We start from the raw sequence: 27193 nt of genomic DNA, 5'->3' as shown, positions 1-27193 counted from the left end.
ATGAAGATATTTTTTGCTAAAAGACGAGAGGTATGTGACTCGTCTATAGACAGCAATAAAAACAGCACTTTCAGAAAGGTCCATATAGGTACTAAAGACATCATTAAAAACGTCGACATGACTGCAATGGTTTAACCTTAATTTTATGAAGCGACGAGAATGTTTTTGCACACAAAATGTATTCTTGTCGCTTCATAACTTTAAGGTTGAACCACTGCAGTCACGTTGACTGTTTTAACAATGTCTTTAATACCTATCTGGACCTTGAAAGTGGTGGGTAAATTGCTGTCTATGGACAAGTCATATACCTCTCGGATTTCTATCTTCATTTGTGTTCCGAAGATGGACTAACCCTTTAAGACCACTGGGACAAATTATAGGGACAAGTGTGACTAATGAATATAAGGCTTGTGTTTATGAAAAATAAAATCTAAAATTATTAGTGCTCTCACAGTTATCACCTTCTTGTTTAGGTATATTCTGGCAGTTGGGGGGATATGGAAGGAATCATAAAGTGCCAGATGGAGGAGGACCCTCATTATGATCTGGGTGTAGAACTGGAACCCCGAAAAGAGTCTGCATCCTTTAACAGGCCAACCAAAGGGACATCAATGGAGAAGTTCAAAGAAATGGTCTTCAGCCATCTAAAGGTCTCAAATCCCATGCAGTTTTGTAATATAATTTTAACATATTTATTCTGCGCTTTGACATTTTTAGCATTGGAGATTTATTTTCTTGAATTAGTAAACATCCATCCATCCATTCTCCAAACCACTTATCCTATGTCACAGGGAAGCTGGAGCCTATTATTAGAAATAATAATCATTATTATATTTATTAACAGTATAATTGAATGAATGAATAAATAAATAAATGAATGCATGAATGAATGAAAACCTTTGTGCTAGTGCACTAAAAAACCTGAGGTCTGAAGCTGTTGGAAATCATTAGTTTATACTTTTAACCCCCTATTTAATCCCTTTTAAACTTGTATATTTATGTAAACCTGCATTACTTGTTCTCCATGAATTTTCCTGTGTTTAATAAAATAAAAAGAGATATTTATTTTCATATCCTGGAAGACCTTTCTGCATGCAGAGACGAATATATTTACCACACCTCTTCCAGGCAACTGTTATTAACTCATTTCAATGACACTTTTTCTCTTGCAGGCACAAGTAGGAGACCAAGCCAACTTAGCAGATTTGGTGACCCTTGTGCTTGGAGTCGCCGACAGCAACAAGGATGGCCAGATCTCCTTGTCAGAAGCACATTCATCTTGGGCTTTACTGCAGCTGAATGAATTCCTGCTGTCCGTCGTGCTGCAGGACCGAGAGCACACCCCCAGACTGCTGGGCTTCTGTGGGGACTTGTATGTGATGGAGAAGGTGCCTTACGTACCACTCTATGGCATCAGCCTACCATGGATGGTAGAGCTGTGGATTCCAGCCAGTCTGAGGCGAAGCATCGACCAGTGGGCTGCTCCCTCCTGGCCCCGCAAGGCTAAGATAGCCATCGGTCTGCTTGAGCTTGTTGAGGATGTCTTCCACGGCACATTCGGAAGCTTTCTCATGTGCGATGTTAGTGCCGCGGGGTTTGGTTATACAGAGCGCCATGATATAAAGGTAGTAGATGCAAAGCGTATTATACCCGAAGCTGCTTTTCAAGAGGCAATGCGTGAAAGGCGGTGCGAAGAGGACAGCGACTGTGTGTACGGAAGGGACTGCCTCACTTCCTGTGATCTCACTAAACACCGCTGCACTACAGAGGTCACGCAGCCGAATCTGGCTAAAGTATGTAGCACACTGAAGGACTATCTTCTGCACGGTGCACCATCAGACATTAAAGACGAACTGGAGAAACAATTGTACGCCTGCATTGCTCTCAAAGGCGCCAGCGAACAGATGGAAATGGAGCACTCACTGATTCTCAACAACCTCAAAACTCTGCTTTGGAAGAAGATATCACACACAAAAGACTCATAATAATACATAGAACAAAGTTATTGTTCGTATATACAGAACACTGAAGATATGAACTGGGACTGTCTGAATGATATCGGACAACCCATATTTTGCCTAATATAATATTTTTATTTTTGGCCTGCATTTGTAGAGTACTGTCAATATACCCTTTGTGGCACCTTGTTTTGTTAAATTACTCAATCTTGACTCGATCCCAAATTCTAAAAGCTTGGGCTGCAGAGAGATACTTCTGCTAATGAAGGTCCTCCAGTGCCAAGAGAAAATGCCAAATTATTATTCTTACTGCAGATCCTCGTTCAGGAAAGTGAGACAATCTAACTGTCTCGCCCAGGGGTTTTCAAACTGAGGCCCATTTTACAGAAAAAAAAAATCATTTTATAAAATATATTTTTAGGGTAGTTATCTTGTAAATAGGTTAGACAGTACTTTATTTATTTGAATTAATTTATTTCTACAGATTAAAATGAAATTATTTTATTGTACTGACAGCACTGGTTTCAAATCTGGGTTTTATTTTAACGTTTTAGTGGGGAAAAAAAAAAAAAAAAAAGTGAGTGAACCTAGAACAGAAGTAAATACTGTCCACATCATTTTATTTTAATAATTTACTTTGGCTTTAGCCCAGTAATAACATTTCTTTATACATGAAACATATAGATGTCATTACTTGGTCAGGGATAATTTAAGGGGGCCTTGGCATCAGAAATTGTGAAAACCCCTGCCGTAGTCTGCAAAAGATATTTCAGAACATTTCCATGCTTCCAATTTTAACTACAAAGGATCTGAAATTATTTGCATGATTCATAATTTTCAGACTGAACACTGTTATACACAATACAATAGGTTAGAACAATTATGCTGTCGCTTTTTGAGTCAAACTGCAACAAACAAATTATCCTTTTTTTTCCCCTTAAAAAAAGATGTATGCAGAAATGTTTAAATAATTTTGAACTCAGTTTCATCTTAAGAGTGAATGTCACAAGCTTTAAATATGTATTGATATATAAGCTAGCAGCCTTATATAAGTTAGTACTCAGGGCCCACAGGACTCACAAAACTTAAGTATATTTTGAACTTCAGGCCTGACTGTTTTTAGTTCATTCACTACAAATACAGAGAACTGAAAAGATTACATTTTGCCATTTTTTGAAGTTTCCTTAGTTCTGTAAATGCTAAAGGTTTCCTTAAAATAAGGTGTTAAAACATGGAAATACACAAACTATATTTAAATTTTGAAAATAATACACCTACTTTTTAACGATACAAGCAATCAGACGGATGCAAACAGTCTTTTCTGAAATATTTATTAGAACAAATGATTTCTGCACAAATATGAGGAAGCAAGCAGGATCAAGCTCTAGTCCTCCTCTGCAGCTTGAGCCCGAAGGAAGCTGGCCTTCTTCTGGGCAACACGGTCTTTTCTCTGAGCCAGTGTGAGCTTGGCACGGTTCCATCTAGAAAGAAAACCACTCAATTTTAGCAAACAAGTAGCAAGCAATTTCTCCCAGGAAATCAACTTTTAAATACAGCAATACATTTTAATGAAACGGTCATTTAGGTGAGACTAACCAATTTTCCCCGACCAAACAAGCATTAGTCAAGTTCATTGATTTACTTGGTCCCAAGCATAATTCATTAATGTTCTTTGCAGTCTAGCTGCGAATTTATGCCCGCTATGAAAAACTCCAAAGTAGACAGTCTAAAACAATAAAACTTCTTCTAATGGCTCTACTGACACTAAAAGTCTAACTATTAACCAAAGCTGCTCTCAGCCCCGTCTTGAAATATGCTTGCATCAACTGTGCAAACGCAGGACCAACCACAATTTGCTCAGTCTGAAAGGGTATCATCATCAAGCAGCAGAACAGTTATTGTGGGCATAAAAATCTCAGTTCTAAACAGTTCAATTGACCCCCCAAAAAAAAAAAAAAAAAAAAGACCAAAAACAACATGACCCTATGGCTGTGATGTTCATGAACATCAACTTGTGAGCACAAGACATGAAGCAACCAAACAAAAGATCTGTACCTCTTCTTCTTGACTTCCCGCTTGGGCTTCTTTTCGTGCACTGGGTTCTCCCGGATGGCTGCGTGTGCCTTCTTATACATTTCCTCCATCTGAGGAAGAGATGCATATTAGAATATAGCAAAACGGTCACAAGATTAATAACATCATTTATAACTTATGTATCAGCCTGCTTTACTGTAAGATCTTATGTTAATGAAATGCTGAATTTAAACGTGAAACAAAGGATTTGCAATTTTTGGTTACTCAACCACAAAATGTATGGGGGTGTATTACAAAAATACTATTTCAATCATCTATTTCAATCACTTTTGGCCAAAACTCATTTGCAACTTATATGTAAATCTCAGCATGTTGTGAAGCATGATGCAAGTACATTGTGAAACTCGGGCAAGAAGTGATCACACTCTGTGCTTGCGTGATGTTCAGAGTGTTTGTCATGATTCACAACATTCTGATGTTTACAACAAGCCCATTGTCTGGAAGCCATGGGTTATTAAAGAATTTATATACTTTGTTTCAGAAGACACTGAATCATCCTCTGCGGTCGTATGGATTACAGTTGTGTCATTTTGCGTGGTTTTTGAGGATTCAACTTTGAGGGTTCCATCCACTTTATATTTTTTAAATCTTTGTTTGGAGTATTATATTTTAAGCTCAACATTCAATAGATCTTTTGGTTAACTTAATATTAAGTGTCTTTAACGACTATAAAATAATAAAATACTTTTTTTTTTTTTTTTTAAATGAAGTACAATGCACTTGTACACACAGTGTTCATGTTGCTATCAAGGTGGGATAAGGAAAGATTAGGATCAGGTTTGATGGTATGGTTAGGTTTAAGAGCAGGTAAAGGTGTAAGGGAAGGGTCAACAGTATAATTATAGACGTAATTACAGAAATTACACATGTAATTACAAGCATATATTTAAAAATACAAGTACAATGTAAAAAACATGCATTTACACAATAAGCACATTGTATCAAATTATTTTAAGTTATCAAAAGAAAAAAAAACAGCACATACTGAATCAGCGGTAACACCGTTCTTGATGAAGCGAGAGAACTGTTTCTTGTACGCATCCTCATCCTCCTCCATCAAGTATCTCATGTACTCTGCGATGTTCAGGCCCAGGATGTGCTTGCGGTGGACCTCTGCATTGAACTCCTTGCTCTCAGTGTCATAGCCTGGGAATCGCTTGGTGCTAAGACAAATTACACTTAGTATTAATGAACAGAGCTCATGCAGTTGATACTTCCAATGTAAAAAGGTCTTAAAATCAGTCCCGTCTTGAAATGCAATCACAACACAAGCTGCTCAGTTTCAAGAGTTGTCATCAAGTTAGAATTATATGAAATAGGAAGACCTAGAACATACAGATCCACATTTTTTAGCACAGTAAACTGTAAGATGGTAGATCTACCTATGAGGAATGGAGAGACCTCCATCCACCGCTCCCTTCAGGGCTCCGAACACCTTGTTGCCAGTGGTGGTTCTGGCAAGTCCTGCATCCAGGTAGCAAGTGAATGCTCCAGGCTGTCCATCAATGCTCTCCACATTAAACTCGTCCCCGGTGATCTCCACCTGGCCGTCATATACCTTGTCAAGGCCAAATTTGTTCAGCAGCTGGAAGAGAGCACACAGTTCTCCAGTTATAACCTGTGCTTGTGTCCTTGTTTCAATTATCCAGGAATAAATTAAAGTGTTTAAGAACTGCTTAAGGACCCATGTACACCTGGTATTAACAGTTATGGATGATTGGATTGCAAGAGGACAGCACTCAAAACAGGTGAAAATGGGCAGCAAAGCATTGTGATCTTATCAAATGAAATTTGGGGGTCATTAAAAACACATGAAACCACATTCCGTTTGTAGAGTCAAAGCTAATGTATCTGGATGGGTTTTGGACAACAGCAAATGACTTCTTTTCTAACAAGTAATGCTTCAGCAATAGGGGTGGGACAGAATATCGATATGGCGATATATCGTCATCCTTCTCTGTGCGATACGAGAATCGTATCGCTGCGCCAAATATCGATATTTTAATAAAAAAAAAAAATAAAGCGCTATATATAGATTTCTTTGCTCAAAGCGTCCTACTTCAAGGCGGCGCTCGACACATGAATGAGGGAAACGTGAACTTAAGTTAGCTAGCCTAAGAAAAAGAGGTTATTAACAGGATGGCGGACAGCAGTGTGAGTAAAATAGATGCCCCAGCCACGTTTAAGTTCAAAGTCTTGACGCACTTTTATACCATTGATGTGACAGTCGTAGACATCTTTGACGTTCTTCACCGAGCGCTTAGATATACACGGGAGCATTTGAAAGCATATATTAGGGATCCTCTGATAGACGCCTGCTTTTGAACGCTCCCGTGTATATCTAAGCGCTTGAAGAACGTCAAAGGGTCTGTTTGCACCTGGTGACTTCATGCATTTTCTCTGATCGGATAGCTATCCGATCGTGAAAAGACCAGGTCTAAATGCCTAAATACGCATTTGAGACGGATTTAAATCCGATCGCTCAAACCACTTCAGGAGATGGTCTGGGACGCATTCCAGTCAAAACTGTCTATGCTCAGTCTAAATGCATCTGGTTGTTGAAACTACATATGTAAATTTTACTTCTCCCAAAAATACTAAAACTGAAACGTGAGAGTCAGATATGACAACGCTACTGCATCACACATCGCCGCAGATCTCTTCAGCAAGCTGACGTGCAAACGGCCGCATATGAAAGTGAAAGTAAGTCGCAGACGCATAACACACAATTATCTTCATTAAAAGTAATGAGACCTTATACCAGTGCTGTTGCCGCTCTCTCCTATTGCAGTCTTTGATTTTGAAATTAACTGATGGTCAATAAAATGCACCTCATATTTCTTGCTTTCGGTGACGTGAACTCTATTAAATGTACATATAAGATCGGATTTATCCGTTAACCTGCACTTAACCTTTTCACGTGCATTTTGTTTTCATATTAAGACCAATATCGCGATGTATCATTATAGGATTGTCTAGCGATATATCGATTATCGCAGAATCGCTGACTCGCGATATTATCGTTATCGTGAGCCATTTATCGTGATCGTATCGTATCGTGAGGTACCCTCCGATTCCCACCCCTATTCAGCAATGCAAAGGTTTCAAAAAAAAAAAAAATCTGATCACATTTGAAAAAGCCAGACTTCATAGAACGTCTTTGGTATTTATGATAACATGCAGTGATGCAGATCACATGAAGCAAGAACAAACAAACCTCAGGTTGAAGTACTGCACCTGAGATGACTTAGTATCAGGTGTAAAATCACCCATCGTAGCACATTAACAAATACAGATTCTTGCTCAATTAAATGTCTAAGGCCGCATTTACACTGCAGGCCTTGATGCACAATTCCGATTTGGTGACTATCTGATTTTTTTTGACGACCTTCTTGCATCATCTTTTAAAAGTGACCCGTATCCAATATTTGCATTTACACTATACACTAGCGAAACAGCCCAAGATGTTCTGACCTGGAAAAGGAAGTAAAACGGTGCAATATGTAATGGATGCAGATGAAATTATACATTTTGCTTTCCGCACTCTTTAAAGGTCAGCAAAACATTGCTCTCTAAAAAAAAAAAAAAAAAAAAAAAAAGTGCAGTTCGTGTCCACCTGAGTTGACGTCATTCGCCTCTGTCCCTTTTTCCAATGACATACGACTCGCATTTACTGGGGAATATATCCGATTTGACCGCTTACATGGCAGACATAAATGCACGCATCCGAATCATATCAGATTTATTTTCACATGAGGGAGGCCTGAAACCGATCTGAGAATATCGGAATTGATGCTTTCTTTTCGGAATTGGGTCACTTGAACCATGCAGTGTAAATGGGGCCTAAATCAAGTACCATGCATTATGGGACAATTTTATGGATGCACATTTGTATTACTCTTGAACTACAGGTAGACATGATTTAATTCTTAATTAAACATTTGCTGCATCCCAATTTGACTACTTATCTAGGCCCTAAAAGTATGTACACTTTTTGTTAAGAAAAAGTATATGTTTGAGTGTATAACAGAAGAGTAGCCAAGTTTTGGGACATACAACCATGTAATAATTGCACTGTTAACAGAGCATGTTGTTGCTGTAAACTGGCCTGTCAATCATCGTGTCACAGTTAACATTCCACATTACAGTTTCTGTAGACAATTCTTCTCATTGTGTTGGAGAGAAAAGTAGCATGTCACTCTGCCAGTTGTGGGTCTTCCATGCAGAAAAAATGTTTTTCATAATGAAGCAAGTTAATGGCCAAACATTCCTTTATAAACAATATTGTTGCTGATAGTATTTTTAATCAGGTTAGATATACTTTTTTAGAGGTATATAAACTCAAACCCCTTTATCTAAATCTCTCAACTTAAAGGGTCAGTTCACCCAAAAATGAAAATTCAGTCATCATTTACTCACCTAAATGTCGTTCCAAACCCATAAGACTTTTGTTTGTCTTCAGAACAAAAGTGAAGATATTTTAATGAAATGAGTGATTTGTGTCCCTCCACTGACAGCTATGCAACTAGGACTTTGACACTTCGAAAAGTTGATAAAAAATAAATTGTAAAACTAATCTATATGAATTGTGATCTCTCCATGTACTTTTTGAGGCGTCAAAGTGCAAGTTGCATAGCTGTCAATGGAGGGACACAAATCACTTAAATTTCATTAAAATATCTTCACTTTAGTTCTGAAGATGAAAGAAAGTCTTGCGGGTTTGGAATAGGGCTGGGACAATAAATCGAAGCATCACTCAATTCAGTGCTTTTCCGAATGCATCGCGATTCTCTCTCGAATCGATTCTGAGATTAGTTTAACAGCAGATGGTGCTCTGGGCTAGTTTTTAATCCGTAAACTCAAATGTTCACGAAGAAGAGCGTGCTTGTGCGTTTGACCGAGTCTAAGAAAGTACTTGCACCTCAGAATGCTTTTATGATGCAAGGTTAATGTAACTGCACACTGCAAACACCCTTGTAATTCACTTCAACCTTTTTGAAAGATTATTTTATAAAAGGTTCAAGTGGTGTGTGTAAGGAATTGGAAGCAAGCACAGTATGGCTGTTTCTAAAGCACATAGTGCCATCTGCTGTTAAAAACTAAGCCAAGAATCGATTCAAGAGAGAATCGCGATGCATTTGGAAACTAGCAGAATTGATCCAGAATCATTTCTTGATTCACGATGCATTGATTTATTGTCCCAGCCTAAGTTTGGAACAACATGACTGTAATTAACGGCTTTTTCATTTTTGAGTGAACTAACACTTTAACAGTGGGTTTTGCACACATCCACCATGTTAGTAGTTTAACAGTTTTACATTAAATTAAACTCCTGGATGGCCACTGTCCTGCAGTGTGCGCATGGATCTGCACTTTGAATTTCGAGCAGAAACAGACCATCTGGCCATCTTGGGATACTCATTTCAACATACTACGATTTGGGACACATTGATTCTAATTTCGAATAACATTTAGGATGTATAGTATGCAAATTGGGACACGGCAATTGCTTTTCATGGCTAAACAGCAAAATACCTATATAATGATTAAAAAAAAAAAAATCCATTGCTTAATCTGGACTGACTTAACCCTTTCCAATGCGTCAACAGAAAAGTGGAATATTTAATTCCAGTACAATATTTCATACGAGACGGTGAGCCCCTTTTGCAGTTTCAATTATGAGAAATGCAATCTATCTTGAACGAATTTGATCTCCTGCAACTGAAATGACTCTTTTAAAGTCATATTTCTTCATTTCTGTCAGAAAGACAAATGATTAGATAATACAGGTTAATTTTTTTTTTGATGCAACTACTCTGCAAGTTCTTGAGACAGATCTGCAAGGCAAGTTTAATAAATTTCAAATGGGGAAATAAGTCAAAATAAGAGGCAAGAGGAAGACTCACCCTGCGGGCGAGCAGCAGCCCAGTGCAGTAGGCTGCAGCATAATTTGTCAAACCCACACTGACGCCGTACTTGGGCAGCTCATGGGAGTAGGCCGCACACACAATCATGTCACCCTCAATCTTGGCATAGGCAATCTGGGAAAACAAACAAATCTTAGGTCACATTTGATTCAACAGGGATATTTCTTTAATGATATTTCACATACAGACAAGCTTGATTCATCTTATGATGCACAATAATGAGAACATGCTTGTCAACCATATTTTTAGCAAACAGTTTTCAAAAACTACATTTAAATGCATAAAATATAACTACTATGTACTAACATTAGCCACTTTTCCACCATAGGGCAAAACCGTTCTCTTAGCTTGTTCCATTCCATTCCGTGCTGATCCGGCCCAGCCGGTACGGATACGATTTCACTTTCCACTGTGGGGCTGACGACGAAGCTCTTTAGAATGTAATAAATACAAAAACAAATGTTTCCTTGGTAACGCAAGAGTTTACAGATGATATGTGATGTAAATAGTGACTGCGTTATGGAAGATAAGATTTCTTTTAATTCTATAGTTGCGTCCCAAACGACGCACTATACACTATGCACTTATGCACTATGTACTCATCCATGTAGTGCGTGAATTGTATAAGGTTATTTTGTCATTTAACAACGGAGTCCGATACCTCCTCCCCCTCCTCTACGTAATTAAAGCTGCGACAGTTGAGTGCATGAAGTGTCCAACATTCCACACTTCGTTTTTTCCGTTAATTTAGTGCACCATCCGGGTATTTAAGTGCACTTTTTCTTTTTGGAATTTTCAGCGTGAACGCACTACTTGCACTATTTATACTTAAAAACGTCATAGAATAGTGCACAAGTAAGCGAATTGGGACGCACCTTATTATTAATTTGTGTTTACGTCGCTCAAATATCGTGCTTAGCCAGCTACTGAGAAACTGATAGCCGGGCAAGACAATCGACCCGTCGCAAAGACCCGCCCCCCTTGGTTACAGTTGCTTTGTCCGACAAGCCATGGCGCTATCACGCCACGTGCAGTGAAAGATACATCGCAGAGAAATTTGATCAATAAAAACCGTTTTGTGGATCTTTAATGTGCCGTGACAGATTGCTGTAGCACCTCAGCTCAAGTGGCTCGTGAACAGATCATCTCTTCTTACTAGTTAATTTATAGCATCACATAAATATGAGAAGGAATGTTGTTTCAAACCCGGAAACACGTAAATCTCGGCGAAGGGTCAATTGACCAATCCTGAGTTGCGTCGTCTCTATATGCATTTAACCAGCACGGTTGGCCAACCGGACTGAGAACGTTTGCAATCAGGCCATACCAGGCTCAAGTGGAAATATAACTTGAACTGTTCTTAGAATCGTTCGGCCTGACAGTGGAAAAGCAGCTATTGAATACCCACAAGACTATGTATTTACTGAAAATTGGAAAAATTCACACATTTATTGCTAATGAGTTTGAGGTATGGCTGAGTAAACAGTAATCCTGTTTACATTTGTCCATTTCTGTGTATTACGTGATTGTTTTTCTGTTGGTCTCAATACCAATTGGTGTAGCGCCTTTAATTTCATTGTATGCTGTACAGTGAAAATAAAGTTCAATCAGTATAAGCTTGCAGATGATTTTCTCTCAGAAGAAACTGAATGGAATTCGTTGATGCTCATATGGTTCGCGGCTCGGATTGTGTGAGAGGAATTTACAAGCCAAGTTCAGTGCGTTAAGCAACAATTTTTAAAAGGTTATAAAAAAAAAAAAAAAAAAAAATTAGGGAGTCAGCCTGGTTTTAAACAATGTATAGGCTTGTCCCCTATTGCCAAATAATACACAACCACATCAGATCAATGCTAGATCAATGAATATTACTATAGTCTAGTGGCTGCAACTGTACAGTGTGTGCATTCCCTGACTGACACATGTTCTATCTGAAGCTATAGCAGCAACACTGAAAGCTTCAGTCTCCGTGTTTAGAGCAAAAGCTCAAGCAATTGTTGCCGGCTCACTGTCCTGCTTTGACACGATTATCAGGTTAACTGACTCATGTGTGCAATGGTGCACGATCTCACGGATATCCGAATGGTTTGGGTTACAGTTAGGGGTAAAGTTGACTGTGTAACAACAAATGTTAATTAAATGCATGTACATTGAATGTAAATACAATGCGCACATTTAATAAGTATATTGTATGGTTAACCAAGACCACCTAATATAAAGTGTGACCAAATATTGCTCAATTAGTTTGTCAAGAGAATCTTCCCACCCCCCATCCTATGCAAGTACTGATTTTCAGCATTTAAGGATATCCTGCTGCATGAACACTTCACAAGTGGTCATGGGGCAAATAGTGAGCATCTTTCCACCCACCTGGCATATGATGTCCCTGTTGGAGAAGCGGACAATCATCCTATACTTGGGTGTGTTGTACTTGTTCTTGTCTTGAATAACCAGGCGCTTTCGGGCAAAGTAATCAGTTTTTCCCTCTGAAAAGCAAAAAGAGAATACAATGAAAGTCAGGCCTGTCTGTATGACTTCAAATAACTGCTTAAAGTTCTGCATTTACGTTACCTCTCCTTCTCCTGAACTTCACCTGGTACCTCTTGAAGTAGGCCTTGTTCTTCACTACTTTTACAAATCCCTAAGAGACAACACAAGTCAATTAAAAGTCAAACACTTCCGAGATTCAACCTGCAGACGCAAAACAAAATTAAGTTTCTACTACAATGAAAACTGACGTGATAGGACTGTAAAAGGTTGAAAGGCCTCCAGTAAAACTAAGTCATAGCATGCTAGCATTAAACATCATGCCAGAGCTCGTTTGGATGTTTAAAAATACATTCATATTGTGCTTTTTTATGAGCGTGTGAGGTTGCGAAAAACATTAGTAATATTGCAAATATTCACTAGTGTGCATCTCTCTCTGAAACTCATGTGGGAAGGGCTTAAAATCAGCCATAAGGCCACGTTTGAACGCTGTCTATCCGAGAAAATCTTAAGCCATCCTTTTATTATCTGTCCTCATACTATAACGAAAGGGCACCAAACAGACAAGTAAACTTTAGGGAACACAATAACAGAAGTATTGCAGCGCTGTACTGACCATTTTGTAGACTTTTCAGTCTCCTAAGCCGGAGCCTGGAGTCAAACTAGGGAGTTTTGACTCCGCTGCACTGGGAAAAGAAAGAATGATGTGCGCATGCTCGGTTAATACCATCGACAGCGGGGCAAAACAACACTGTGAGGAGGAAAGCACAGCGACACCTGCTCTTTTGGATGTATAAAGGCGTATATGAGCTAAAATACCTTTTTAATGAGAAATGCTTATCAACAAATGACATAGTCCATCTCATATCGCATTGTTCCAAGAAATACTGACTTCAACTCATTACATGAAGATGCAGTTTAACTGTCTACTGTATTGCTGTTATGCTGTACTGTTTCATTTTTTTTTATATATAGGCCTAGATTTAATTGTTTTGCCTTTATACAGTCAATTAAATTATGAAAATAAGTTAAAAAATATATAAATTATCGCATGTTTAACATGGTTATGATCTAAAGAAATAGTCAAATAAACATACAACAGTTGTATTATTATCATATGGAATAGAAAATGTAGATTTACTGCAATTTTGTAGTATATTTATTTATATCTTGATGTTTATTTTGTAAAATTAGATTTATTGTTCATTTGGGTGTAGAAGTTGTTGTTGTTTTTTATTATTTGCAAATTAAATTAAAAGGTTTTTACAGAGTGAATTTTGGATATGTCTTTTTATCTTTTTATCAGCCAGAAAAAAAATATATTTTCACCATTTTTTTTAGGAATAAAATGTTGTATAAAATCAGGCAAATTATATACCAACAAATCCCTTGGTAAAAACCTTCAGAATATAGATAGGAATAAAACTGTAAAGTTTGGTGTATGTAAGTTCTGCTGAAGTGGAAATTTCTGAGCAGGAGAAAAAACTCATTTTGAGAAAATGGCCTTTAAAGATATTTACTGTAATTGAAATCTATACATGCAAATAGATAAAGTGCTATAAAATATACACTTAAAAGTGTATTTTGGATGTGTTTTCTTTCCACCAGTCTGAAAAAACACCACAGAATGCTATTAAACACAATACATAATTTGAGATGAGATGGAAGTGACATTGTGATGGAACTACGTAAACAGTGGTCATAAACTATGAGATCTGGAGCAATTATTCTTTTATAATTTTAACAGAATTCTCCTTTATATGTTTTCTTTTTGGAAATGCAAACAAAACCATATAGACAGCTTGACTTTTATAGACACACCTTTAAAAAGAGAAGACATTAACCTCATTACATGGAGAAAGTAATTCTCTTTTTTGTGTCTTAAAATAGGTTCCACGTATAAAGCAGTTCTAATAGGCTGATTGCTGCGTCAGTGATGCATTGTTGGAAAGCGAAAGGTGTGTCCTACATCAGAAAGAAATGAGATTAACGTCAGCAAAACCAAGGAAAACCAGAAAAGTTGGTTGCTGTGCGACGTCTTCTGCTATCCGAACTGCCTGTCTAGTCACTAACTTCTAAAAGAAATCTACATTTTGCAGATGACCTAGCCATCTAATGGTGAGTTGTTTATTCAATTATCTGGCCTATTCTTTTCACAATAAGAGCAGCCTGTTTTAATAAAATAGGAAAAAGTATGGACAATCTCTATACAGCATAGATAGCCTAAATAGAAACAGTGAGAGACTCAGATTGCAGTCATGAAATACACTTGGGGATTTTCCAGAAAACATTACAACTGTTAAATTTAAAACTATTACTTTAGATAGGCTACAACAAAATGAAGTTGAACTGCTTTGAGTTCACTTCTGTTGTGACAACTTCAAGATACAGGCTAGGCTTATGGCAGAGTATTGTGAAGAACAAATTGGGCCTAGATGGACTCATTGTTATGGAAATAATTATGAAATAACTACATTTTGTCTTCTTATATTCAAATATTGCCTTTTGTTTATGAATTGCATTTGTAGTTTAATCAGTGAAGATGCACAATGAACGTCTCTGGTAAAATGTGAAGGTAGACCCTGAAATAGTTAAGTGTCGCTACTTTTAATTTCGTTCTCTTCTAATTTGTTATTATTATATTAATTTTGTCCGCACTCGTGTCGTGTGTTTACATGTAGCCTACTGTTTACAGCAGAGGGTGGTAGAGAGCTGGTTAGCCCTGCAGGCAGCGCATGTGTACGCATGCGCAGTTCCGTCCAGCGCAGCCGCAGCGCACAGCTCGTCTTCTGATGGCATGAGTGACTGCTGGAGGAGCTGCGGTAACTGCTTTGCTGTCTGCGCACACACGGTCTTTATACATTCAGCCTCTCTATGGACTGGACTGTTGAAATCCTGCCCTAGTGTGAAAACTGACCGCTGACGACGGGCTTGAACCCTCAGTGTACGCTTGTGTGCAAGGTTATGCAACTTTACCTCGCTCCATGGAAAGTTAATATTTAGCTAAAACCCCTGGAATTGAAAAAGACTTCAAGGTAAACAGTTTGAGACGGGTTTTAATCTAGTATGTGTGTGTCTGTGCCTGTTGCAGTAAGGAGGTGAATGCCGTCCAACGTCCGTTGTTTGTTGTGGTTGTTTATATAGTTGTCCATGTAGTTATTTAGGCTCAATTCATCTAGCTAATTGTCAGCTAGTGAAACACAGTTTAAATACTAAAATAATGTATAACAGTTGTCATTTTTGAGACTCTTAAAACAGTTCCAGCATATCAGGTTGAGGTCTAGACTGTCTGTTAGCCACCACTGCTAACTCCTTTAGCTAGAGACATCTCAATAAGACTCAGTTTAACACTGACTAGTATAAAGTATGCATAATGTATCATATTCCTTTATAGGTTATATTGATATAATCTGCTATATGTTGGCAATTTATCATCATTATTATAATTAGATTTACTCTAAATCATGCACACGTATGTGGTACGACTGATGTTATGAGCTGGGTTGTTTGCCAACATATATTTAAATGCCATTGGATTGCTCTGTTATTTGTTAGCCTTATTATTTTGAGTTTTGAATAATAGTTCCACATTTGTGGTCAGAGGTTAATCCACGTGCGTCTGGTCACAACATTGTCACGGATCACAATGCCACGTTTAGATGTCTAGTCTAGGGTGGGGTGAGACCCAAAATGCATTGATCAGAAGAAACTAGAGGAGTGTGATCACATCAAACAGAAACAAACACATTAGTCCATTGTTTTTTTTATACTATAACACAAAGCAAGCATCAAGAATACTGATGATCTAATCATCATGGGAGTATTTCTATTGTATGTATTCAAATATGTTGCTATATTTGCTTAGTTTTTACACTGAAGGTTTTGGAGATGTTGAGTAGGTTAGTAACGAGTACTGGGACAAGACATGATCTTGATATTTCATAGTTTTCATAGTGACATATAGAAAATATAAAAATATATGTTTAAAATAAATAAAAAAATAAACATTTACTTAATATTAAAACGCACTAAATATAAAACCCTCTAAAAGCTGTCCTATAAAAATGAGGGGTGACTAGTTTTACCTGCTTTAAAAAACATTTACATAGTGTTTATTTTATAATTTTGTTAGGGACATTCTAGTGATCATCTCTAATTCAAAGTTCAGAGTGTAAATGTTTGTGGGAAAGCTATTTTAAAACTAGTAGCAGGTAAAGATGTTTCATCCAATGTCTAAAGCCCGTGATACACTGCACGTTTTTAGCAATCCTATAAGATAATTACAAATCACTAAATCTATTAAACTTGAGGACGACATGCTTGTAGACTGTACGATGATGACACCTGTTGACTCGTAGGCTACGATGCAAGTTTCTATAGAATAAAACGTCACCAGCATGCGCTAGTGGTAAACAAAAAGACCATGTTGAATCACACATTGGAAGTTATAGTTTTAATGTGTGCTGAAAAAAAGGAAGCGGCGAAAGAAGAAGGGAAAAGAGCTTGAGGTAAGCAGTTTTAAGTTTTAGTGCCGTGTCACGTTGATTTCATGTCGCATTTTTATTGGCTGGTCAGTAGACGTAGGTCGTAGCAGCAAACACACTGTGCATTGATCATGCTGAAGGCTATCTTTGGGAAAACGGCCATCTTTGAACCTCTCTCACTGTACGACATGGGTCCACCGATAAGAGCCACGATCACAGAAATCACCACAATTGTTTTACAATGGCAATCTTTCGTCTGGGACAGCAAAAAATCGTGCAGTGTATCCTGGGCTTAAAATAATAATGTGTCAAAGGGCATATTTGATGGCATATGTACTCTTGTTATAATCTGTTGTGCTATTGAACATTACCATTTAAAGTCCATTTTGACTAAATATTCCATTTTGTTAATGAAATGTAAACATAAGGGCCATGCAGAGTGGTGCGATTAGTTGATCAATAGTTTTAGGAAAACTGCCAACTGCTTTGATGTGTTTTCTCCCCTCCATTTATCTTTGGCGTTTACATTTTTAAGAGTGACAAGATTTCTAGTCCAGGAAGTCTGTGTTGGAGGAAAAAACACCTTCCTCCAGATCAGATACTTTCCTCTCACCTTCATCCTCTGACCCCCATCAAGGTCGTTAGACCCACGAGTGAAACGTGAACCACTGGATCTTTAACTTGGGCTTAGCAGTGATTACAGCTGATCCCCCTCTGATCGCTGCTGATCCACTTTAGTTGTGAGCCCATCCTTCTTATTCTGTGAACACCAAACTGCTGTTGTAGCACTTCACTGGAACATGCAGATTCAGGAATTTGACTGTATTGTGACCTGAGGTATGTTTGTCAGTCATGTGATAAGATTTCCTTGATTTGTCAGGCTGATAATCTTGAATGTGACTACGTAATGCTTCTGACAGTCTTCTTGTCTGTTCTGGTGTGGGAATGCTAATGCTTGATGTTGAATGACTTGAAGGGGAATGGTATGATTTTTGAGGGCAGATTTTTTAGTGGTGGCTTGTGGGTGTAAATGTGTCTTGAGATTATAACCGAATTCATGCGACCAAATTACTTGCCTCTACTTGCCTTCTAGAATGCTTCTTGTCTGGTAGAGGGGACATTATTTTTTGCTTACCTTTGATGTTATATTTTCCCTGTATGGATACTGGGATCGTTCATTATTCTTATTCACACGGCCCAGCCATGTTGGTGCACTGCTCCATCTCACTTCATATAATTTGTCACATTGAATAGAAGATTCCCTGCAGGAATGCTTTGTTAAAGTCTTGCTCTAAGTGGCCTCGTATAAACTTGCTCTTCACTCCCTCTCTTTCTCTGTCCTTCCTTTCTCACCCCTTTACAGACATACACACTCAGACAAACATCTTGCTTCCATTTGGCCTGAGCAAATGGAACTTGTTTGCTTTGCAGACAGGCATTATTTCAGTTCCTTTTTAAAAGAGTATCTTGTATCTCAGACTGCATGACTGAGGGAATTTCTAACCTTGTACGATTGGGTCAGGCAGTAGTGCACAGACGTAAGCAAACCAGCCGATTCCCTCACAGCAAAGTGCTGACTGGTGAAAAAGAGCGGAAAAATATAATGCAACAAAAAAATCTGCTTCGTATATAAGCTATCCTGAATCCCTTTTTGCAAAAGTCAGTCTCGCACAGACCTTTTTTGGTCTAACAGTGACAAGTCTTGTTATATTGTGTCTGGCAAAGGCCTTTTCATCATTCGGTATTCAGATGTATTGTTGCTGCTCTGTCATTGTCATCTCCTTTGACAAACATTGTGGAAAACTAGAAGTGTAGTCTTGATTTACACATGCTGTTGGAGAAGATCATTAGATAAGACGCCACCTGCAAGATGGCCTCTTGCTGCAGGCCCATACAGAGAACATCATTAAACTTAGTGTGGTTTGAAGACTTAAACATTCCATTACAATAAGTCCCTAAAGTGGGTTACTTAATATGGAAGCAGACCATCTGGGCCATGAGTCATTGATGCATGGAGTTAGAGCGGCACTATTAAAGGGTTTGTTCACCCCAAAATGAAAATTCTGTCATATAATTACTCAAACACGTGTCGTTCCAAACCCGTAAGACTTTGTTAATCTTCGGAACACAAATGAAGATTTTTTTGATGAAATCTGAGAGCTTTCTGTCCCACCATAGACAGCTATGCACCTGAAAATGTGATGCTTCAAAAAGTTCATGAAGAGATCATGAAACTAATCCATATGAATTGAGTGGTTTAGTCCAAATTTTCTGAGGATACTCGATCGCTTTATACGAGGAACAGATTTAATTTTGTTAGAATGCGCTTGTGACTAAGGATACGTTTATGCAACAATTTTTCTTTGTATAGATGACAATGCTGTCAAAACGATCCGTGAAAATGACTAAAAACGTTGCATTATGCATGCCAGGTCAGTAGTTGGCCATGTCACTTTGTAAAGAATGCACTCAAACACGCATGCCTGTTGACTTAATGTTTTCACAGATTTGTGTTGTTTACACGGAGACGATAACGGTATCATTTTCAAAAACTTGCAAAAAGTTTGTGTTTGCGTTCGCGTTTTCAGGCCCCCAAAACGCCATTGTCGTGTAAATAAACGGCCAAAACGCATTAAAAGTTTCCCGTTTTTAGTTGAAAACGGTGTCAGCCCCTTAAGCTGTTTGTTCATACTTCTGAGTGCGGGAGGGGGAAAAAATCATTAGATTATTCGATTAATCAAGAAAATAAATAAATAAAATAATCGAAAGATTAATTGATTGAAACAATAATCTTTATTTCCAGCCCTAGATTAATCGTTAAAAGATCACAACCTAGGTTCAAACACCCACACAATCTTATTCCTAAATAACAACGATTCGCCTGTCTATTAAACCTTTTACAAAATCACACCAGAACATTCAAATCTGCTCTTGTGCTGCCGCTGACCCAGAGAGCAGTTATCATGTATAGGTATGAAACGGCTTCACAACAGTCTTTTCAGCCACAGTAGACCTATTGTTGTTTCTGTCTTACAAATATGAACAGAAGTACTGGGCTAAAAGTTTGGATATAAACACTGATGTCTATGGAAGCGATAGAGCAAATATAGCATATCACCTTTTGAAAGTAACTTGGCACTTCAAATAATGAAAATTATTGTCATTGAATCATTCATTCATAGATTTGTTCAGAAATGCTGTGAGTGAGTCATTGAATCATTCATTCAATAATTCAAAAATAAAATTTGAACAGTAAAATAATTCATTCAGATTAATTAAACATTTTAAATGGACTGCAGCAATTAACATTTTGTCAGAACCTCTAGTAAATTACATGTTTTTTTGTTTAGTTGTCTGTTCAGAATCATGGGAGAATCGTGATCTTTGTTTGAAACGAAAAAAAAAAAAGATGATTCTCATGATTCTCAATTTATTCAGACTTGTGTAGCTCTACATGGACTGTTCATCTGTTCTTTATGCAAAGTTCATTTTTAAAGAAAAATTAAGGTTAAATGGAATTTAAGCATTTTGGTGCAGAAAATAAATTTTTTTGCCTACAGCAAAGGAAATCAAAAGCAGAAGTGTGACTTGCATGAATTGTTTAGTAGAAATGTTTGTTACTTCATTTGTGAAGCTGTCCAATGCATCCTTTTGAGGTGGCTATTTTTCCATTTGATTGAACTTCTGGTTATATTTTACAGAAATGATGCCTGTTAACACCAAGATTCAGAGCAATAATATTTTAATTTGAATGAACAGCTAACAGTTAATGCCTCTGTTAAAACTCAAACATTCGGCAGCTGTCAGTGCAACTTTTTTTTAAGGACGGGTGTTCTAATCTCTTTTCCATCACACTACGAATAATGTTGGCCAACCAACCAGTAAAAGTTTTGCGCTTTTGGTCACATGTCCAGGGCCATTGCTTTTACATAAAACTACGGCTTGGTGGCACTCAAGAAGTATTGTGACTAGCGTTTTTGTGGTTGTTCATCGAGTTACATAGACAGTGTTGGTAGGCATAAAACAAGTGTCAAACTACAATTGTTATAAGGCAAATTAAGTTAGAATAGGAGAATTACACAAAACTAGAAGTATTTTTTTGATAATGAAAAATTGCCTGAATCTTTTACAGGTTACAGTGAAAAACACTAAGCCCTGACTACCTCTGTGAGCTGCCAGTTTATTGTAACATAAACCAAGCATATTGATTGAATTTGTCTGTTGTGAAATGCCTGTTCCTCTCCCTCGACTTACAGTGAAATTATTTTCCTTGTACTGAACAGGTGTTGGAAATGATAAATAGCTGATTTCCAAAATAACCCTATGCTGTGTTTGCCAATTGTTGTCCTCAAGCTCTCTCTATATAGATGTGTGTTGTTAGGGCCGCAGGTTGGCTCTCCTGTGGACTATTTGGACAGCTGAAGCAGAATCCATAACAAACAGTGGAGGACACAGAGCTTTAGTTAAAGACATGACCGCCTCCTGCTCGCTTAGTTTAAAGTTCACTCAGAGAGACAGCTTGGGTTTGCACTGTTTTTATTGCTTTAAAGGAATGGTTCACCCAAAAATGAGAAATTGTCATTATTTATTCATCCTTATATTGTGTCAAATCCATATGCTGCTATTATTCTTTTTCATGGCAATTTTTGAAGAATCTGCATACTCTCTTCAGTATGATAAATGAAAAGAACCATAAAAATAGTCCTTATGATATCATCAGACTTCAAAAAAAGAAGAAACTCTTTTTCTTTTTCTGGATATTCAAATGGTATTCTCTAAATTACGTAAAACCTGGCGTGAGGCAGCTTGATTATGGCAAAAATAATAATCACGATTATTTTGGTCAGTATTGTAATCATGTTTATTTAACACAATTAGCCTATGTGTGGGCCATATGACCAAATAGCTTATAAGTAATTTATTTAATGATGCCGATATATATCAAGTATATATTTGCTGGAAATTATATCTAAATTTGAAATGCCAGCAAAATTTTAGAATTCTCTTAGAACTCCGTCAGAATTTTAATACCACAGCAGAATATTAGGCTAACTAATGGAAAAGTCATAAAAAAATGATTGAAAATAAATAGGCCATTAGCTATACAATAAAAACAAAAAAGAAAATTACAAACAACATGACCAAAAACAATAGAAAAAAAGATACAAATGAAACAAATGGTGCTTTGTTTTTCATGCAGTTAAGTCTCTAAGTATTCAGCTAACAGCCTACTACAGAAATTTAATAATCAAATGAAAAATAAAATGCAGCTTTATCGAATTGAAAATCGAAATTACGATTCAATTGCGGTTAATTGCACAGCTCTACCTGACGTGACACATAAAGGCATCAGTGTGATTGAAAGTGATCGTAAATGCTTCATCAGGGGGAAAGATTACCTGGATGCAACAACTTAATTTAGTGTTTTTTTTTTTTGTTTTTTTTTTTAAACACAATATTATCGTAAAACTTCAGATGACTTGGAATATAATGCTAAAGTTGTGTGGGCTTCTTTTCTTTTCCTGTTTGAACTTGGCAGACATGGTTGTTATGATCTGTGATTGAATGGAAAAGAGCCTTGTAAAGGTTTTTCAAAATATCACGAGGGTGAGTAAATAATGACAGAAGTACAAGTTACATAAAACATTAGTATATGCTGCAGTGAAAAACATAACAGTAATTGTTCATGTTGATGCATAATCATTTCAGTCTAGACAGCACATCTGACTCTAGTCTCTTATCAGACAGATAATTTTTTCATTATATATAAATTTTGCAATCAAAAGGTTTTCTGCAGTCCTGTGCAGCGTGCTACATTAGCAGGGTCAATGTAGGGATGTACTGTACCACTAATAAAGGTGGTAATCTCTAGCTGCTGTTTCCTGTTTTCCTGTGCAACACAGGATCTGTGCCAGCATGCATGTCTGCAGGTTTCTACTCAGCTTGACATAATGACAGACTTTGTTATTGTTTTTTTGCTCTTTGTCTTTAATGAACACTCTCTTCTCTGACTCTCACTCTGGATATGTAGCTCTGGCCAGTTAATGGGTTGCTGGAAAATGTTGTGTTGACTTCAGCATGTTCAAAAGTCCATGTAGTCTGTTTTTTCCTTCTCCTGAACCTCCAGCAGTGCGGATAGAAAGTGCATGCACATCACTTTCTTGTTCATCTTCCAGGATGAGCTGAGGTCTGGCTGTCAGGGGTTTTTGACAATATATCATTGTCAGCTGAAGATTAGTCAGGGGTCATGACAGAGGCTTGGAGTCATGAACTAATTTGCCTCTGTACAATAAATATAATTCACTATTTCTCCAATGAGGAAAAGAAAAGAAAAGAAAAGAAAAGAAAAGAAAAGAAAAGAAAAGAAAAGAAAAGAAGAAAAAAGAATTGGGTCACAGCATTTTGTTGTAATACAGTTATTTTGTTTTATGTATCTCTATAAGGATGGCTGTTTTGTGAAATCGATTGCACATTTTTTTTTAGAGTTCCTGACAACAGAACTATTAAAAATAAAATGCATATTAAAATAGTCAAGTCACCTTCATTTATATAGAGCTTTATACAACACAGATTGTTTCAGAGTTTTGTGTTGATTCATTTCCGTTGTAAAGATCACCAATTATTGAATTAGTTAATTTCATCTATAAATCAGTTCTGCAAAAAAAAAAAAAAAAAAAAAAAAATCATCGTCCAAATCAGTTAAGTTCTTATACACCGAACGAACGCTGTGTGACTATGATTCAGACTGCATCTCGCTGGTATGGAGCCGAAGCTGGCCATAGCGGTCTGTGCGGAGGACCTGTCTGATTCTTGTGGTCTTTGCTGAGGATCTGTGCCAATGGCTGTCATTTTGACGAGGCCTTCACAGGGGATTGTCTAGTAGACACGGTCTTTGCTGATATTCAGGGCTGCGTTGTGCGTTGCAGGTCCACCATCTGATCTGGATATGGACCGGATCCGGAAGATTACGGTAAACTCGGGAAACGGATAAGACAGACAAACTAATATTAGCGCAGATGCCATTCTTTTTAGGTTGTAACAAGTACATTGGGTGTTATAGGAAGTGTTCCCAGTTCCATTTGGTCTAATTTATGCAGTCTAACAATCATTTAACTGATTTAAATAATAGAAATTGTTATGTGTTATGTATGGCAGGAAAAGAGATGTGTTTTTAGTCTAGATTTAAACTGACAGATATAGTTTTTTAGTTGGAAAAATGCAGTTCACAGATGTTAGAAATGTGGCTTTCATATAAACACTCAAGTTCCTTACTGACGATGAAGACCTGACAGAGTAGCCATCAAGTGTTAGACAGTATTCTAGGGTGTTACATTTCTTGTCATGCAATTTTTATACCAACTACGCATTTTGTTCATTTTTTAAAATAGGTTTGTTTTGTCAGGGCGCATAGAAATGTAGAGCTGAGTATCATCAGCGTAAGTGAAAACTAATATCATGCTTCCTAATGATATCTCTCAAGGGTAGCATGTACAAAAGAAAAGCAATGGTCCTAGTACCAAGCCTTGTGGTACTCCATACTGAACTTGTGATCGATATGACACCTCTTCATTTACTGCTACAAATTGGTAACCGTTAGATAAGTATGATTTAAACCATGCCAATGCAATTCCACTAATTCTAATGTAATTTTCAAGTCTATTCAAAAATGTTGTGGTTGATAGTATCAAATGCATCACTAAGATCCAGTAACACTAATAGAGAAATACAACCATGATTGGATGATGAGAGTAAATAATTTGTAACTCTAATGAGAGAAGTCTAGTACTATGATACGGTCTAAATCCTAACTGTAAATACTCGCAGATACCATTTCTTTCTAAAAAGGAACATAGTTGTGATGATACTGCCTTTTCTAATATTTTTGACAGAAAAGGTAGATATAAGATTGGTTTGTATTTAACTAATTTTCTAGAATGAAGTTTTTTTTTTTTTTTTTTTTTTAATAAGAGGTATAATAACAGCCAGCTTAATTTTCGGTACGTATCCGAATAACAATGATGAATTAATAATATTAAGATAAGAAGAGGATCTCTTTCAGTTGCTTAGTTGGTACAGGGCCTAAAATACATGTTAATGATTTTGATGATTTAACAAGTTTAGACAATTTTTCCTCTCCTATAGCAAAGAATGAATGGAATTGTTCCTCAGGGGGTCTATAGCCCGACGTCTGATGCAATACTGTAGTAGACGGTTGCATGGTTATAATTTTCTCTCTAATAGAATCAATCTGGCAAGTAAATAAATTTAAAAAGTGTTTGGAAACCTCTAAAGTTGAAGCTTTATTTTTCATTAATTTAGCCACTGTATCAAATAAAAATACAAACCTGATTCCAAAAAAGTTGGGACACTGTACAAATTGTGAATAAAAACAGAATGCAATGATGTGGAAGTTTCAAATTTCAATATTTTATTCAAAATACAGCATAGATGACATATTAAATGTTTAAACTAAGAAAATGTATAATTTTAAGGGAAAAATAAGTTGATTTTAAATTTCATGGCATCAACAAATCTCAAAAAAGTTGGGACAAGGCCATGTTTACCACTGTGTGGCATCCCCTCTTTCTATAACAGTCTGCAAACGTCTGGGGACTGAGGAGACAAGTTGCTCAAGTTTAGGAACAGGAATGTTGTCCCATTCTTGTCTAATACAGGCTTCTAGTTGCTCAGCTGTCTTAGGTCTTCTTTGTCACATCTTCCTCTTTATGATGCGCCAAATGTTTTCTATGGGTGAAAGATCTGGACTGCAGGCTGGCCATTTCAGTACCCGGATCCTCCTTCTATGCAGCCATGATGTTGTAATTGATGCAGTATGTGGTCTGGCATTGTCATGTTGGAAAATGCAAGGTCTTCCCTGAAAGACACAACGTCTGGATGAGAGCATATGTTGTTCAAGAACTTGGATATACCTTTCAGCATTGATGGTGCCTTTCCAGATGTGTAAGCTGCCCATGCCACACGCACTCATGCAGCCCCATACCATCAGAGATGCAGGCTTTTAAACTGAGCGCTGATAACAACCTGGGTTGTCCTTGTCCTCTTTAGTCCGGATGATATGGCGTCCCAGTTTTCCAAAAAAGAACTTCAAATTTTGATTCGTCTGACCACAGAACAGTTTTCCACTTTGCCACAGTCCATTTTAAATGAGCCTTGGCCCAGAGAAAACGCCTGCGCTTCTGGATCATGTTTAGATATGGCTTCTTTTTTGACCTATAAAGTTTTAGCTGACAACGGCGAATGGCACGGTGGACTGTGTTCACCGACAATGTTTTCTGGAAGTATTCCTGAGCCCATGTTGTGATTTCCATTACAGTAGCATTCCTGTATGTGATGCAGTGCCGTCTAAGGGCCCGAAGATCACGGGCATCCAGTATGGTTTTCCAGCCTTGACCCTTACGCACAGAGATTGTTCCAGATTCTCTGAATCTTTTGATGATATTATGCACTGTAGATGATGATAACTTCAAACTCTTTGCAATTTTTCTCTGAGAAACTCCTTTCTGATATTGCTCCACTATTTTTTGCCGCAGCATTGGGGAAATTGGTGATCCTCTGCCCATCTTGACTTCTGAGAGACACTGCCACTCTGAGAGGCTCTTTTTATACCCAATCATGTTGCCAATTGACCTAATAAGTTGCAAATTGGTCCTCCAGCTGTTCCTTATGTACATTAAACTTTTTATGTACATTTAACATTTAACTCCGGCCTCTTATTGCTACCTGTCCCAACTTTTTTGGAATGTGTAGCTCTCATGAAATCCAAAATGAGCCAATATTTGGCATGACATTTCAAAATGTCTCACTTTCAACATTTGATATGTTATCTATATTCTATTGTGAATAAAATATAAATTTATGAGATTTGTAAATTATTGCATTTCTTTTTTATTCACAATTTGTACAGTGTCCCAACTTTTTTGGAATCAGGTTTGTAGTATGCAAAATTTTATTTTATTCCCAAACTCTTATGTAACCAATAACATTTTCAACATAAATCTAACTTCAACCTATACATTTATGAAAAATCTATAAATAAATGGGTAACACTTTACAAGTTCTCATTTGTTAACATTAGTTAATGTATTAACTAACATAAACTAACAGTGAGCAATACATTTGTTGCAGTATTTATTAATCTTTGTTAATGTTAGTTAAAAAAAATGTTAGTTAAAAAAATCAAGCTGTTCATTGATTGTTCATGTTCACAGTGCATTAACTAACATTA

The 27193-nt window shown here is 37.2% G+C and overlaps 3 protein-coding genes across 6 annotated transcripts in view; 2 read left to right on the top strand and 1 right to left on the bottom strand.

Annotated features, from left to right (window-relative positions):
- The window catches only part of dipk1ab (divergent protein kinase domain 1Ab), a 35803-nt gene extending 33058 nt beyond the window's left edge, over nucleotides 1–2745 (top strand). Inside the window, 2 exon segments of the mRNA XM_048199754.1 lie at nucleotides 474–650; nucleotides 1173–2745. Of these exon segments, the coding sequence (XP_048055711.1) occupies nucleotides 474–650; nucleotides 1173–1985 (990 nt within the window). The 3' untranslated portion in view covers nucleotides 1986–2745.
- A 527-nt stretch (nucleotides 2746–3272) lies between these two features.
- rpl5b (ribosomal protein L5b) lies at nucleotides 3273–13231 on the bottom strand. The gene is made up of 8 exons (XM_048199755.1): nucleotides 13080–13231; nucleotides 12548–12617; nucleotides 12347–12462; nucleotides 9959–10093; nucleotides 5435–5637; nucleotides 5038–5215; nucleotides 4014–4102; nucleotides 3273–3439 (listed from the first exon to the last, which is right to left on the bottom strand). Exons 1-8 carry the CDS (start codon nucleotides 13080–13082, stop codon nucleotides 3343–3345), a joined length of 891 nt encoding a protein of 296 aa, XP_048055712.1. The 5' UTR covers nucleotides 13083–13231; the 3' UTR covers nucleotides 3273–3342.
- A 1227-nt stretch (nucleotides 13232–14458) lies between these two features.
- Nucleotides 14459–27193, top strand: part of evi5b (ecotropic viral integration site 5b) — a 61271-nt gene continuing 48536 nt past the window's right edge. The window contains exon 1 of one of the 4 annotated variants that reach the window (XM_048199750.1): nucleotides 14459–14581. In XM_048199750.1, the coding sequence (XP_048055707.1) occupies nucleotides 14579–14581 (3 nt within the window). In that variant the 5' untranslated portion in view covers nucleotides 14459–14578. Of the gene's footprint in view, nucleotides 14582–15149; nucleotides 15499–27193 lie in introns of those variants that run through there. The other 3 variants (XM_048199745.1, XM_048199749.1, XM_048199746.1) reach the window with 3 other exon arrangements.

The sequence above is a fragment of the Megalobrama amblycephala genome, linkage group LG8, assembly GCF_018812025.1.
Source record: "Megalobrama amblycephala isolate DHTTF-2021 linkage group LG8, ASM1881202v1, whole genome shotgun sequence".
Classification (NCBI taxonomy): Eukaryota; Metazoa; Chordata; class Actinopteri; order Cypriniformes; family Xenocyprididae; genus Megalobrama; species Megalobrama amblycephala.
This window is presented reverse-complemented; position numbering and strand designations above follow the sequence as displayed.

What these genes read in the sequence shown, in the direction of transcription:
- rpl5b (XM_048199755.1), bottom strand. An exon ending in GAAGTTCAGGAGAAGGAGAG is followed by an intron (nt 12,463 to 12,547) that starts GTAACGTAAATG and finishes TTTGCTTTTCAG; the next exon opens with AGGGAAAAACTGATTACTTT. An exon ending in CGGGAAGTCAAGAAGAAGAG is followed by an intron (nt 3,440 to 4,013) that starts GTACAGATCTTT and finishes TTTTCTTTCTAG; the next exon opens with ATGGAACCGTGCCAAGCTCA.